The sequence below is a fragment of the Chrysemys picta genome, chromosome 10, assembly GCF_011386835.1.
Source record: "Chrysemys picta bellii isolate R12L10 chromosome 10, ASM1138683v2, whole genome shotgun sequence".
Classification (NCBI taxonomy): domain Eukaryota; kingdom Metazoa; phylum Chordata; order Testudines; family Emydidae; genus Chrysemys; species Chrysemys picta.
In genome coordinates, this window is record NC_088800.1 from 49,345,360 (window position 1) to 49,361,692 (window position 16,333).

At 45.3% G+C, this 16,333-nt stretch overlaps 1 protein-coding gene across 23 annotated transcripts in view; it reads left to right on the forward strand.

Annotated features, from left to right (window-relative positions):
* Window positions 1-16,333, forward strand: part of IFT140 (intraflagellar transport 140) — a 248,755-nt gene that overhangs the window by 67,400 nt on the left and 165,022 nt on the right. For all 23 annotated transcript variants that reach the window (XM_065558612.1, XM_065558607.1, XM_065558616.1 and 20 more), the window contains 2 exons: window positions 2,182-2,288; window positions 2,823-2,971. In XM_065558612.1, coding sequence (XP_065414684.1) covers window positions 2,182-2,288; window positions 2,823-2,971 — 256 coding nt within the window. The remainder of the gene's footprint in view (window positions 1-2,181; window positions 2,289-2,822; window positions 2,972-16,333) is intronic.

A 16,333-nucleotide genomic window follows, 5' to 3' on the forward strand; every position in this document is an offset into this window, starting at 1 on the left:
CTTTTGGCAGCATTCACATCAACAGTGGAAAAAAGGTCTCGTGTGCCCTCCTGTCAGGAATTCTCTCTTCCTGTCTAGGATAACTGGAGAAGTGCTGTAATGCTTATATATACCTCTACCCCGATATAACGCAACCCGATATAACACACATTCGGATATAACATGGTAAAGCAGTGCTCGGGGGAGGGGCTGTGCACTCCGGCGGATCAAAGCAAGTTCGATATAACGTGGTTTCACCTATAACGTGGTAAGGTTTTTTTAGCTCCCGAGGCCAGCGTTATATCTGGGTAGAGGTGTACTCTATTCTTTCAAACAGGGGTGGTGCTTTGCTTTACTATTGTGCTGAAATATTCTGCGTGCTTTTATTTCTTTGTATATTAAGAATATGTTCTTTCCTTTTGGATTTCTAACCTCATTGCAACTGGGTCATCCTTTAACATCTGTATTACTTCTTTATATTTGTATTTCATTGATATCAATGAAATGCCAAGATGGGGCATGTATGTTCAGCAGCATAAGAGGCATGCTTTTCTTGAACATAGGCTTCCTAGTATGATCAGTCACCTGGTTAATTTGGGGAGAATGATAGTAAAGACCCAGCACCATTTTCTAATTGGCAGGGAAGGCATTTGGCTTCAGTGCTTTTTTCCAGAAAACCCCCTTGAATTCAAAGTGCTGTTAGCAGTTAATGGTAATGGGGAGCATTTTAAAAAAGATGGAGAACCATCAGATGGGAAGTAAAGGGATATCCAATCCCCTCTGAATAGATGAGGCAGTTTGTTTCCAAATCTTTTTTCATACAGGATATCAGAAAACAGAGAAAATAATAAGTTAAAGGAAAAAAGTTCAATAATGAGTGAAAGTTAATAAGCGGCTTCTGCTCATTCCATAGACTAGTGGTCTCCAACCTTTTAAGCAAAGATTACCTTTTGAATTTAAGTGCAACCCAGGATCTACCTCAAAGAAAATGTAGAAATAACAGTAATCACACTAACCCAAACACCCGTGCCTCATCCCCTGCCCAACCCCTTCTATGAGGCCCCGCCCTGCTAATGCCATCCCCCCTCCCTTCGTCGCTTGCTTTCTTCCACCCTCACTCACTTTCACCGGGCAGGGACAGCAGGTTGGGGTGTGGAAGGGGGTGCAGGCTCTGGGCGGGGGCAGGGAGTTTGGGTGCAGGAGGGGGCTCAGTGCTGGGGCAAGAGGTTGGGGTTCAGGAGGGAGTGCTGATTTCAGGAGGGGGCTTGGGCAGGGGATTGGGGTGCAGGATGCGGGCTCTGGGAGGGGGCTAAGGCTGGGGGTCGGGGTGCAGGAGGGGTTTGGGTGTGGGCTCCAGCCGGGCACCGCTTATCTCAGGCAGCTCCTGGGTGGCGACGCAGTGGGGCTAAGTCAGGCTCTTTGTCTGCCTTGGCCCCGCGCTGCTCCTGGAAGCAGCCAGCATGTCTGGCAGTGGCTCCTGGAGTGGGAGGGGCAGGTGATGCCATGTGCTGCCCCTGTCCGCAGGCACCACTCCTGCAGCTCCCATTGGCCACGGTTCCCTGTTTCCGGCCAATGGAAGCTGCGGTGCCTGCAGGCGAGGGCAAAGTGTGGAGACCTCCTGCTCCCTCCCCCAGGGGCCGCAGCAATGTGCTGGCTGCTTCCAGGACAGGGCCGGCTCCAGGCACCAGCTTAACAAGCAGGTGCTTGGGGCAGCCAAGGGAGAGGGGCGGCACCTGCGGCAATTCCCTCACTCCCTCTAGGAGCGAAGGATCTGCCTCTGAACTGCCGCCGCCGATTGCGGGGTTTTTTGTTTTGTTTTTTTTTGCTTGGGGCGGCAGAAATGCTGGAGCTGGCCCTGTTCCAGGAGCAGTGCGGGGCCAGGGCAGGCAGGGAGCCTGCCTTAGCCTCGCTCTGCTGCTGGACTTAGCGGCCGATCTCCCTGTTTGGCTGCAGGAGGGTTGGCAACCCTAGACTGAGACAGATTGACTGTCAGAGGCTCCACAATCAACCAGCTGATCGCGATCTACTGGTTGGTGACCACTGCCATAGACGGCTGCTGGCAGTTTCATTTTAAAATGAAAATGATCTGGGCATTCCAGGAATAAAAAATGTGTGCCCTGCATTGTATCTCATTGAATCTCTTCAGTCAAACATCTGGAAGGATATCACTCTTTAAAAGCCCCTTGTTTTCTGTGAACTTAGGTTCTGGGATTTAGAGCGGAGTGAGAATTATGTGCTCTTTCCAGATGTACAGCTTGGCTTTGAAGCAGGGGAATGTGTAAACTCTGTCTCTTACTGCACTGTTAAAGGTAAGAAACCCTGTGAGAACCATGATCCTTAGCTCATAAACCTTGTTGTGAAATGTTTGCCTTCAGTGCTCTGTAGCAATTTTAGTATAGAGTTCTCGTATTACTGTGTCCACCAGGATACTTTTCAATAGTAACAAATCTGCTGTGGGGACCTTATCTACTCTGCGAACACAAATGTGTAGCTGTTTAAACTAAGGTTCTCTCATGACACAGTTAAAGCACGGTTCCATCTTGGAGCACAGAAGGGACCTTAACACACTTACAGCCATGTGATATTTCTTGCAGTTTCTCCTCAAGGGAGGTTCAACTGGATTGTTGGTATCTAGTCAATATGGAGAGACATTGGCAGAGCTGTATGGGGATGCCTGCATACCGCCTGTCTATAGTGTTGCAAGTCTTTTTTTATTTTCATGAGCACAATTCTGACTGATGGATTACAAATAAAAGCAGACTTTGGTTATTTTTTACCTCATTTAATGTTTGTTGTTGTTTCTGAACTTGATTTAAAATATAGAACAACTTTATTAATGGCAGGTCTTCTAGCAGCTGGTACCAATAAAGGGAGAATAGCTATGTGGAGGAAAGCATCCGTGTCCAATCAGAGCACACGGGCATTGGAGGGCAAGGACAGATGGAAGCTTCAGACCCCTACAGAACTGGAGGGGAATATCACTCAGATAAAGGTAATTCTGGGTTGAGTTGATCCCTTTCCCCTTTAGGATTGTTTGCTGTCAGAGGAAGGTGTTGGTAAATCTTTCTAATACTCTGCATATTCCCTGTATCCTCTGGTTTCCAAATATTAGATTTGGGAAGAGAAGAGTGTCAGACAAAGTGGCCTAAATATGATACTTTGCATTTCTTTGACACTTTCCATCTGAGGCTCTTACAGCACTTTACAAATAATAACTTATCTACTTCACAAAGAGATAGCGTTATCTGTGTGATCCTCTTTTATAAAGGTGTGTAAACTTGCAGAGACTAAGGCCCAGATTTTTAAAGGTAATTTGGCATTGCTGTGTTCAGTGTTGCGATGCCTAACTTATTTAGGAGCCAAAATGTCATTTTACAAATGGATCTAGGCATATAGGAGGCTTAATCCCTGACTGTCAATGGGATTTTGGCTCCTGATTTCCTAGATCCCTTTTGAAAATGTGTTAGACTCCTAAATCAGTTAACTGAGCACCACAATATCTAAATACCTTTTAAAAATCTGGGGATAGGGTACATGCCCAAAGTCACACAGTAAATCAGTGACAGATCTAGGATTAGAACTTGGGATGCCAACTCCCAGCTGTGTGATTTGACCACAGAACCATTCTTCCCCTCCAAATTGGAGAAAAAGAGCTCAAATGAGGACTCCAGATATTTTCAGAGATTTTTTCCCTCCTAATATGTATAATTTCTCATATTGCAATGCCGTGAAATTACTTCATCCTAAAACACATGTTGGAACATACGCTTGCAAATTTGCCACAACTGCTATTACAGAATTGTTATTTCGGTATAAAATCCTGTGAGGACTTTCTTACTCTGGAATGAGAATGTCCACATGGGCATTTATACCAAAATAACTATTCTGGAATTAATGATTTTGGAACAGCTATTTTGGTAAATTTTCAGGTGTGGACATACCCTGGGATAAATAAATTTCTCAAAAAAAGTGGACTATTCAGCTGGATATTCCTCACTTGTTTGTTTTTCTCCTGCAGTACGTGGCAAGTTTTGGATGCTTCTAGTGTAACACTCTTGAGAGCAGTTAGGCATGCGCCATCTAGTAGAGAGGGAGTTGATCTACTGGTGGGACTAAACAATCACCATTGTCCTCAACCCAAACATCTCTATTTTAATGTCTTATTGATCAGGAAATCCATTTGATTCAGCATCCTGATCTGGCTTTCTGGCCCAGGAAAACAGGAAAGCTTTGCTTTCAGATCCTTCTGTGATATTTTTTCAGCCTTCCGTTTTCAAATTTGTGCCTTTTTGATTTTTAAAAAAAAATGTATAACTTTAATATATAATATTATTTTGTTGCCCTGTTTTAACTTGAGGAACAGGCCCCCACGCTCTTTTTTGTATGTTTGTTTAGGAAGGGGGAGTCAGTCATGAATGTATCTGCCTCTTTGCAGGGGAAGGGGGTCTGAGATTTCTTGTTTCACTTTTTAGAATGGAAAGTATATAACATAAATAGTGCTTAGTTGGGTCACTGTCTCGTGCTGTCCCAGGCAGTTACATTGCGCTGTGCGACCAACTGTCCCTCAGTTCCTTCTCTATTGTCTTTTGCTTTAGTCGGAGAGATTAGTAGCACCTCTTTCTTACTTTTAGATAAGATAGTTTATAGTTAATAGTCAACTTAGTAGTTAGATAATTAATTGTTCTTACCCTTTTATACTTGTCTTGTTTTATTTTATTTAAAAAAAATTTTTTCTTTCTTTATCCACCTTATTAGGAAGATAAGGCTAGGCTTCTCTAGAGTTACTGCTTCCCTTCTTAATTTGGGACAGAACCTCTTCGGCATGCCCAGATCAACAGGATTTAAACATTGCCTTGACTTGCAGACTGTCAAATCCCTATCTCTGACAAACATGCGCAGTGTGTCCACTGTCTCGGTGAGACACACATCCGTCAAAAGTTTACTGTGATGGGGTGTACAAACACCACACTGGGCAATAAGGGTTTAAGGGATTATTTTGGGCTCAGCCAACCTGCCTCACCACACCAGCAGCAAATGCTCCATCTGCTGGAGGAATTAAAAGGCAGGCAATTAGCTCATTTGGGGGTAGAGCTGGAGGTGAGCAGACATGCAGCCCACAGCTCCAGCAGCACAGAGCAGAGGGAAGCCTAAGACTCTGACATAGCTGCCTAAAGGGGCCCTCCCTGAGGGAAGGGAGGACCCACCCCAGAGACAACCAGAGAGGGAAGGATCCTGTGGACCTTGAACATTGGTATCCCCCTCTTATTTCTTGTGGTTTGGATTTCCCCACCAGGGGAAAGCCTTGGACTAAGCTGATCCTGGGGCGGGACAAGAGGAAGAGGCCCAGGGAGGCCAGCCTTAAGTAGCCTTAAGTAGGTTGCCAGACTATTGGTAGCCCAAAGGGCCCTGGGTTGGAGTCTGGTGGAGTGAGAGGGCCCGGGCTTCCCTCCCGACAACCCCCTTTGCAGTCAGGAGCTGCAGCCCTGACTACTAGGCCACGCTCCCCAACAAGACCCCAAGTGAGGACCATTACATGTCCACACTGCTGTAATCTAAGGACCAGAACAAGAAAAGCGAGGAACCTTCAGCTTAAGCTCCTTGTGATGGAGAAACCTCTCTGAGACCTGCGTTGGACCCTGAGTCGAGGACCCGCCAACGGTCGCCATTGGCAGCCTCTGACAGAGGTCCTGTCTCAACAGCTCCAACAAAAGAGACTCTATTCAAGAAGGCTACAAAAAAGCAGGCTCAGATTTCACTGCAACGGGAATTGGTTAAGAAAAAGCAAGTCTCCAACCCCCAAGACTACCTTGGTGCCAATATCACCAGGCACATTGGACTCAGAGACACTGGGACCTTCCTGTACCACGTGTTCCCAGAGAGTGAAAGACCCTAAGTGGGCAATCTCAGATGGAGGCACACAAGGCAAAGTAAAACCCTTCACCTCAGTACCCACAGAGCCAAAAAGACACTCTGCACCTGGGGGTGCAATGATGTCACCTATGGTACTTGTACAGCACAAACACAAGATCCTTGGCACAAGTGGCTACTACTCACACTCACCACCGCAGCACCGACATCGGTACCAGCATTCACGGTACTGTACCAATTCCCAAGACCTACAGAGCTACTGGTCTCTTCAACAATGGAGTTCCCGCTCCTCGGTACCGATGGCACTCCAAATTGGTTGGTACCAAGGCCCCTGACCACACCACCTAGATCGGTTCCCCCTTTCTCCAGTGATGATGATGGTGACAAGGACGAAGGGGAAATATATGCACCTCATCACTCTTCACCCAAACCAGAACAATCCCACCAAACAGAATACCACTCATCTTTAGAGGCATATAGCTGATATGGGCACCCGTGGGCGCCGCTTCCCGTGCCATTCCCACCAAATTGGCCCTACTGGAAGCCATTGGCAGTATACAGGGCACAACATCTCAAGTCCCCCAGCCTATCAAGATCTAGAGCACCACAATCATCTTCATCACCTATACCAGGACCCTCAGAAACACAGAAGGAGATGACTGAGGAAACTGAAGAAATCTCAGACCAGGAAGCCTTACCACCGGTGAACCTGTCATCTTCATCACCGGATGAAACTATAATGCCGCCACCTCCTCACAAGAGATGACTTCAAACAATTCCAGGAACTTTTCAAAAGGGTGGCAGAGTCCCTAGACATACCCCTAGAAGAGGTACCTGAATTGCAGCATAAACTGCTAGACATACTTCAGTAACACTATCTTTGCCTAGGAAGATGTCTGATTAATGGTGCTATTATGGAACCTGACAGACACAAGCAACAGCACCTCCCTCATACAAAAGATCAGACAAGAAATACTATGTGCCATCTAAAGGAGTGGAGTTCTTGTTTGCACACTCCACCCCAAACTCACTAGTGGTGGAAGCAGTAAATGAGAGGGGAAAGCAACACCATACTAGAACAACCCTGTATGACAGAGAATGGAAGAGGTTAGTGTGATGTTGCACTCCATATGTTTTATGGAAATATGCTTATGAGTGTGAATATGATGTAACTGGAATATGCTTTATGCAAAAGGTCTCTTGTAAGGTATCATAACAAAGGTTATAAGCTACTGAACATATTCCTCCTATTTGTATGCATGTATCATTCTTGTATCTGAAGATAGAAATATGAAGTATAACTCTGAGGTCCTATTGTAATTATGCAAAGTGTGGGCCATTAATGGTGGTTTAGAATCTTGATGGCTCCCATTGACTAGGACAGTTGGTTGTAAATGGTTTATTTACCTGCACTCCTTCCTGTGTACGTGTGGGCCAACCCAGGAACAATGGAGATTAGAGGGTCTTACAGTGACATGTGACCATGTCACATGATACTGGAATCCATCTTAATCCTTGTACTTTTCCATTGATGAGGTGGGGGTGGGGACAAGCACAGACAAAAGATTCTCGGCTTGTGCCAAAGCTATAAAAGAGGGTGGAGCAGGACAAAAGGGGTGGCCAGTCATGAGAAAACCCCTGCTTACCACCTGAGATGTCTGCTGGAACTAACAAAGACTGTACCAGGGGAAAGGATTGGGCCCAGACTAGGAAGAAGTCTAGTCTGTGAAAGAAGCTTATTGGAACATCTCTGAGGATGAGATATTACGTGTAATCAGTTTCTTAATGTATTAGGCTTAGACTTGTGTGTTTTTTGCTTTATTTTGCTTGGTGACTTACTTTGTTCTGTCTGTTATTACTTGAAACCACTTAAATCCTACTTTTTATAATTAATAAAATCACTTTTGTTTATTAATAAACCAAGAGTAAGTGATTAATACCTGGGGGAGCAAGCAGCTATGCATATCTCTCTATCAGTGTTATAGAGGGTGGACAATTTATGAATTTACCCTGTATAAGAGTAAAACGGATTTATTTGGGGTTTGGATCCCATTGGGAACTGGGTGTCTGGATGCTGGAGACAGGTAACCTGCTGAGTTGTTTTCAGTTAAGTCTGCAGCTTTGGGGCGTGGACCAGACCCTGGGTCTGTGTTGCAGCAGGCTAGGGTGTCTGGCTCAACAAGGCAGGGTTCTGGAGTCCCAAACTGGCAGGGAAAATGGGCTCAGAGGTAATTTTAGCACATCAGGTGATGGTCCCAAGGGGATCTCTGTGACCGAACCCATCACAGTTGGATCTCTTCGATCGTCACAAGGTGTATTCATCTGCAAAACTGCAGTTTCATATAGCAGTTTTACGAAGCCCTCCTGTCAAAATATACACATGCAATTTTCCCCGAAAATGTTGGAATTTATTGACCGCTTACTGGAAGAGAAAAAAGAACAATTTAAAGCTAACATTGCCGAAGGCCATCTCATTGCCAGGACAGCGTTGCAGGCCTCACTTGACTCTGTTGACACGGCAACACACTCAATTGCAACATCAGTGATAATGTGTCGTGCATCATGGCTCCATCTTTAGGGGTTACTGAGAGAAGTGCAGTCAATAGTTGAGGACCTCCTCTTCGAAGGCCCAAAACTATTAGCAGCCAAAACGGACAAGTCCCTCCATATACTGAAGAACTCAAAGGCAACATTAAAATCCCTGGGTATCTATGCACCTGCAAATAAAAAGAAACAGGACAGGTATTACACCCAGAGATTCCGATCGCCACTGCACACTCAACCACACAGGCAATATGACTAATGCCGCAAGCAAAGACAGACCAGATGTCAACAAAACCCAAACCAACCTTCAACGTCCCAACAATCCACCTCGAGACAGCAATTTTGAAGGTGTGGTTGAGGACACGAGACAACCACATATTCTAACGCTGGAAACCGAGACTATCTCCCGACCATTCGGAGATCACTTGTCACCATTTTTACTGAGTCTGGTGCACCATCACTGCAGACAAATTGGTTTTGGAAATTTATCCAAACTGGTAATTCTATCCCCTTTATCGCCATCCCACCTTCCCTTCCTTCCCGTTCCTCTTCAGGGACCACTCTCACAAGTACCTGCTGCAACAGGAAGTAAACCACCTTACACACCTAGGCGCAGTGAAACCAGTACCAACACAGCACAGAGGGAAAGGATTTTACTCACTATTTTCTAACCCAGAAAAAGACGGGTAGGTGGATCCCCATCCTGGACCTAAGAAAACTCAACAAAAACCCAGCATTTCAAAATGGTGACACTAACAACTATAATTCCAGCATTAGAAAAGGGGGATTGGCTCTCAGCCCTTGACCTGCAGGACACATATTTCCATATTACCATCCGTCCATCACACAGAAGATTCCTAAGGTTCACCCTGGGAAAACAACACTTCCAATAGAAAGTATTACCCTTCAGCTTGTCAACCGCCCCAAGGGTTTTCTCCAAAGATTTAGCAGTGGTGGTGGCACACCACCGCAGACACAGAGTCATGATGTTTCATATCTGGATGACTACCTCATAAAGGCACCATCACAACACGAAGCAATGAACACCGCTCAGAGTACAATAACCCTTTTCACAAACTTAGGGTTACAAATAAACATGCAAAAGTCAACACATACCTGTCCAGAAACTGGAATTCATTGGAGTTTGTCCCAACTGTTCAACAGCGACAGCAGCCCTACCTCATCAATGCTTCATCACACTTGTTCACTTAATTTGGACAGTGACTGACAATCCACAAACATCTGCCAGAACATGCTGACAACTTCTGGGACATATGTCAGCAATGATGTCTGTCATCAAACATGCCAGACTACACATGAGATGCCTGCAGGCCTGGCTTCGAACAGTGTACATACCACACAGGCACTGCCTAAGCAGATGTCTTTTAATGCCAAATAAGTTAAAGGATTCCCTAAAATGGTGGACACAATCGAAGAATGTCTGTACAGGAGTCTCATTTCTACAAAGGACTCCAACAATGACAATCACCACGGATGCCTTCCTAATAGGCTGGGGAGTGCATCTACTCAACAACACAGTCCAAGGCCGAAGGTCCCCATCAGAGTCCAACTGGCACATAAACTTGCTGGAGCTAAGGGCAGTCTGCAACGCATGCAACCACTTTCTACCTCTAAACAAAGACAAAGCCATCAGGACCCTCATGGACAATGTAGCATGCACGTTTTACATAAACCACCAAGGTGGTGGGACGGGCTTGATCACACTCCTTATGCACAGAGACAATACTGCTCTGGAATTGGTGCATCAGCCACAACATTGACATATCAGCATCCTATCTTCCGGGATGTCAAAACACAACAGCAGATGCGCTAAGTGGAGAGTTCTCACAGAATCCTGAATGGGAAATGGACCCTGGAGTTCTACATATGATATTCAAATTATGGGGATTCCCTACCATAGACCTCGTTGCAAGTGCCCGCAATATTGCTCTAGAGCCAGACTGGGACCCCATACCCTAAGTGACGCTCTCCTCATCAAATTGGATGCCCTATTAATGTATGCATTTCCCCTGACCCTACTCTTAACCTGGGTCAGAAACAAGATCAAGAGGGACAAATCCAAATTCATCCTAATAGCACCCAGATGGTGGTGTGCCCACCTCAAAATCTTCCTCTAATACCTCATCTTCTCTCCCAAGATGCAGGACACATCCACCATCCAAACCTCACAATACTTCACCTCAGGGCCTGGCTACTCCATGGCTGAGAGGAAATGAAATGACCTGTTCGGAGGAAGTAAAAGACACATTACTGCACAGTCGTAGACCAAATATAAGAAAGACATGTATTCATAAATGGAAATGGTTCAACATATGGTGCCAGGACAAACATATCATATCAACATCCTCCCCTTTACCAAGGGTACTGGATTACATATTAGAACTAAAAACCTGGGTCTCTCTACAAGCTGCATCAGGGTACGTTTGGCAGCTATCGCAGCTTTCCACAATAATGTGGCTGATGTCACCATATTCGCCCACCCAACAACTAAACATTTCCAAGGAAGTGAGAACGCTTACCCCGAAATAAGGAACCCACCTCCTACATGGGAACTCAACCTGGTATTACGCTGACTTATGGGAAAACCATTTGAGCTGCTGGCCACCTGCTCATTACTCCACCAATGAAGGTGGCTTTCCTCATCGCCATTATGTCCGCCATATGGGTGGGAGAACAAGGTGCCCTAATGGCACCCCCCCACCCCCATACACCACTTTCTTTAAAGATAAAGTTATCATAAAACCACACCCTAAATTCCTAGCCAAGGTTGCCTCCCCCTTTCATTTGAACAAACCCATTTTACTTACCTGTGTTTTTTCCAAAACTGCATGCAGACAAGAGAGAGGCATCACTCCACACACTGGATGTTCAAAGAGCATTAGCTTTCTACATGGAAAGAACAAAAACATTTAGAAAATCACAGACTATTCGTCTCTATAACAGAATGATCAAAAGGGAAAACCATTGCAAAGCAGACTATCCAAGTGGATATCGGGATGCATCCACCTTTGTTATCAAAAGCATCAATTACAAGCCCCAGTGGGAACTTGCACACACATAGGTGCCAACTCCGTGGGTGCTACAGGGCTGGAGCACCCACAGGGAAAAATTAGCGGGTGCTCCGCACCCACTGGCAACCAAGCTCCCCCTGCCCCTACCCCCTCCTCGTCCTCCGAGTGCAGCGTCCCTGCTCCTCACCCTCCCAGCACTTTCCGCCCACCGCCTAAGAGTTGTTTGGTGGCGCTTAGGACTTTCTGGGCGGGAGGGGGAGGAGTGGCGTGCTCGGGGAAGGAGGCGGTAAAGAGGCAGGGCAGGGACCGGGACTTGGGAGAAGGGGGTGGAATTGGGGTGGGGCAAGGGTGGTGCAGAGGCGGGGCCAGGAGCTGGGGTGGGGTCGAGCACCCACGGGGCAGAGGGGAAGTCAGCGCCTATGCGCACACACTTCCAGCATCCATAGCCTTTCTCCTCAATGTCCCCATTATTGACATTTGCAGAGCAGCAGCTTGGACATCTGCTCACACATTCACAAAGCACTATGCTGTATAGAGCAACAGTCATCATCAGACGCTCTGTTTGGACTCTGTTTTATCAACCAGCTCTAATGCAACTCTGAAGCCTGTACCTTCCACTGAGGGGCACTGCTTGACAGTCACCGAAAGTGGAGCACCTACAGGCATGCTCCTGGAAGAAGACAGGCTTACTCACCTTGTGCAGCAACTGAGATTCTTCAAAATGGTTGTCCCTGTGTGTGCTCCACTACATTCCCTCCTCCCCTCTACTTTGGAGTTTCACACTAGATTCTCTGTGGTAGAGAAGTAACCGAGGGACGGCTGGTTGCACAGCGCTATGTAACCGCCTGGGTGGCATGTAACGGCGACGACACGTGCGTGACCCAACTAGGCAGTGCTGCTACAGATCTGATTACAAGCGCAGGGCACAGGGTGCAGCACCCACAGGGACAACCCTCTCAAATAACCTCAGTTACTGCACATGGTGAGTAACCCTCTCCTCTTGAAATCCTCAGATAATTCTTCTAAAAGGTTTTTACCCACTTTTCCATGAAAACCCCCAGCGAGGCAGAAAGCCATAAGAATATATTGAGGCCAAAGGTCAATATCAGCTGAGTTTGGCTCCTGGCCAGTTTAATATTTCAGTTTGTTATAATCTAGCCCAATGGTTTGTGAAGAGAGGTAGATGGGAAATACTCTCTAGTTCAGAGGTTCTCAAACTTTAGCAACCCAAGGACCCCCATTTTGATTTAAACATTTTTACAGACCTCCCCCCCCCCCCCCAGCCGGGTTCTAATTTTCCCTGGGGTTGCTCAACCCCCAGCCCCAGGCCCTGCCCCCACTACACCCCTTCCCCCAAGACTCCACCCCTGTCCCTCATCTTCCCTGCCTCTTTCCGCTCCCTCCCCTGAGTGACCCGCATCCCCACTCCTCCCTCTCCCTCCCAGCGCCTCCTGCACACTGCTGAACAGCTGTTCTGCGATGTGCAGGACGCGCTGGGAGAGAGAGGGAGGGGTTGATCAGCGGGGCTGGTGGCCCCAGACATGACTTGTGGACCCCCCGGAGTGCCCTCGCGGACCCCAGTTTGAGAACCACTGCTCTAGTTCATTTATCTTGGAGTATAATAGTATGATAGCTGTCAATCAGTGCTGTTAATCAAGTACCTTCAGAAATAAAAATGAAAAATAAAGCTATAATTTAGCCTTATTTTCCAGATCACAGATTTGGTAATAGTACAATTACCACCATATACAGCTATTTAAATCAATGTTATTAGAATGGTGTAGTCATAGAAACACCCCAAATGTTTTGAATTCAGTGTTCTGGTTAAAAACAAACACATGAAAATCTGAAAATAAAATGTTCTACCAGTAGCTCAAAAATCCCAGTAAAATGCAGGAGCCTTGGAGACTCACCATGTCTCAAACTTTTAGAGCTTACAAGTTCTGCAGGATAGAGTTTCTGGAGCCCAACGGTGCATTCTGCTTCTGCAGCACTTATAAATTCTGCAATTTATCCTAACACATTTGGTGTGTCTACTCTGACAGAGTTTCTAAGCCCCATATGGATCCCATACAAGGAACTTGGGAGCTCTGTAATATCTGTGGTGCATTCATGGAATTATCATACATTTCAAAGAAATGTAGTTCATAACCCCACAATGAGTCGTCCAGACTTTCCAAGAATAGTCAGACATCAGGTCTTATTGAGATCATAGAATAAACCAAATCTGGGCTAAGCTGTTTTTGATAAATGACTTTTCAAAGAAAGTAAGAAAAATCTTTTGTAATGGAAAGCTGATGCAAATTTGACAATGCCACCCCAAACTTTCTGGAAAAAAGTCTCATGTGACAGGACTAAACGTAAGAAACTTCAGGCTTTAAAGTTAGAAACAAGGGACAAAAAGGGGCATATGGCATCAAGCAAGTTACTATCTTAACTATAAAAAGAACAGGAGTACTTGTGGCACCTTAGAGACTAACAAATTTATTAGTCTCTAAGGTGCCACAAGTACTCCTGTTCTTTTTGCGGATACAGACTAACACGGCTTCTACTCTGCAACCTATCTTAACTATATACATACAGGCTACCATCTGTTCATTAAAATGAATAACTACACAAGTCATCCCAGAGTCAGGTCTTACATATCCTACAAAAGTCCTATTCACTCAGATTTTGGAGTCCCCTAACATGGCCGCCACAGCTTTGTTTTCTTTCCTGATCATCATATTATTATTTATATTACTGTAACCGCAAATTAGAGGCAGTTTAATGGTCCTAGATGATATACAATTTATCATCATTTTCTGCTGCAAAGATTGGCAGGATAAAGTAGAGTTGTAGCAATTTACTGCTGCAGGAAGCTCTGTGTACTAACATTGCACAAGTGGCTTTATTTATTATTTATATTGTTAGCTCTTGAGGGCAGGACCATCTCTTTGTTACAGATTTATAACATGCCTAGCACAAAGGGGCTGGTGCCTTTGGGGGCTACTATAATGTAAATAATAGTTTATTAGTGTACAGCAAACCCATTGAACTTATTTGGGATACATATACCTTGCAAAACTTAAATGGCATTTAAATAACTGGTCCAAGTGAGCCATACAGTCAACTAGATTGGTTATCTGTTAATAAAGTACAAATGAAGGCCATAGTGAAGCAGTAAGATCCCAGAACTGGGCACTTGAGACATTTTACCATCACAGCTCTTCTGATGTGTTGTATTTGACTGGCATAAAGAACTGCCTGAAGTACTTGGAAGGTGTCAGTGAGGGACAAGTGTGAACAAATGACTCTTCTACCTTGGGAAGACTCCTGGCTTTACTGGCTGTGAGATCTGCTGAAGGGTATTATCTTGAGCAGTCTGATCTTGGATTTGAGGGCTTCCTTGAAAATTCTGTCTATCCAAAATGAAATTGGTCAAAGAGGCCTCAAAGAAGACTCCAAAACAGTGTTCTCCCCTCTGGGAATCAGTTTAGCAATAGGCGTAAAACATTATGCTGTGTATTGGTCAAAGCCAGGCACGTATGCTTCCTATGGCTTTTTTTTGGGGGGGGGGCAATCTATAGAACTCAGCAGAGAATTATATTCCCACTACATAATGGCTTAAAACAGAGAAGGAGAGCCTTCCTATTTATTATGTAGGCTTTTGGAGTAATTTTAATAAAATTATGTTGATTATTTGTAGAAACTGATTAGTCTAATCCCTATTAAATTCAATAGAACTCTCCCCAGTTATTGCTTATGAAAGACTTTTGTGTGATTGGTCTTAACATTTGGGGGGGGGGGGGAATAATCCATATTTAATAATATTTAGTTGGAGTAGGGTGGGACTCAATAGGGAAAAATGCTCTCAGACCTCTTCATTTGCGCACATGATGGGTACTGTATGGATTGGGAAATTGAACTGCACTATTGATTGAGATGGCTGGCAAAAGAAGGGACCTGTCTGGTTTTAAGATTAAGTTAGATAAGTTTATGGAGGGAATGGTTTAGTGGTAAAACATAGTAGTCAAGGAAAACCAAGCAATGGTAGGTAAATAGTATAATGGCTAACAGGGGTCAGGATGGAGACTCTTGCCTATATGCTCGGGGTCTTACTGATCGCCATATTTGGGGTCGGGAAGGAATTTTCCTCCAGGGCAGATTGGCTGAGCCTCTGGAGGTTTTTCGCCTTCCTCCGCAGCATGGGGCAGGGATCTCTAGCAGGAGGGTCTCTGCCGATTGAAGTCACTAATAACAGGATTGGGGACTTCAGCAGCAGAGTCCAGGGAAGGGGTAGGGACGGTTTTATGGCCTGCAGCATGCAGGGGGTCAGACCAGATGATCATAATGGTCCCTTCTGACCTTAAAGTCTATGAGTCTATGAGAAATTAGAACTAGATATTCATAGTGGCAATTCATAGTCATTCATAATGACAGTGAATAGTCATTGGACAAGACTGAGTGAGTGAGAGGGTGACTCTATAGCCTGGTGGTTGGGGCACTCCAGTAGGATGTCGGAGACCCAAGTTCATGTTCCTGTTCCAGTGACTGTTTATAAAAAATGGAAAAGCTTCAATGGGAGAAATTGAGAAAGACCTTCCCCAGAATATTCCATAGCCCATTGCACTCTCCTGCAATTTTCAGATCTGTTCTCCACATCACTACAGGGAAAATTGAACTCAGGTCTTCCACATCTCAGGTGAGTTCCCTGACCACTGGGCTAAAGTGTAGTAGGGCAGCTGCTGCTACTTCATTCTCCAGTGCTGCTGCCTACAGTCTAAGTCTTGGGGGGGGGGAATGTTTTTTGGTTGAAACTGCATTTTTCATCTACAATATTTGAGCCAGCTCTAGGTGAAATCTTAAGAAAACTGGAAATAGGACTGTGGGTAGTCAAAGAAGAAACAATTTGTCATGGGAAAGAACTT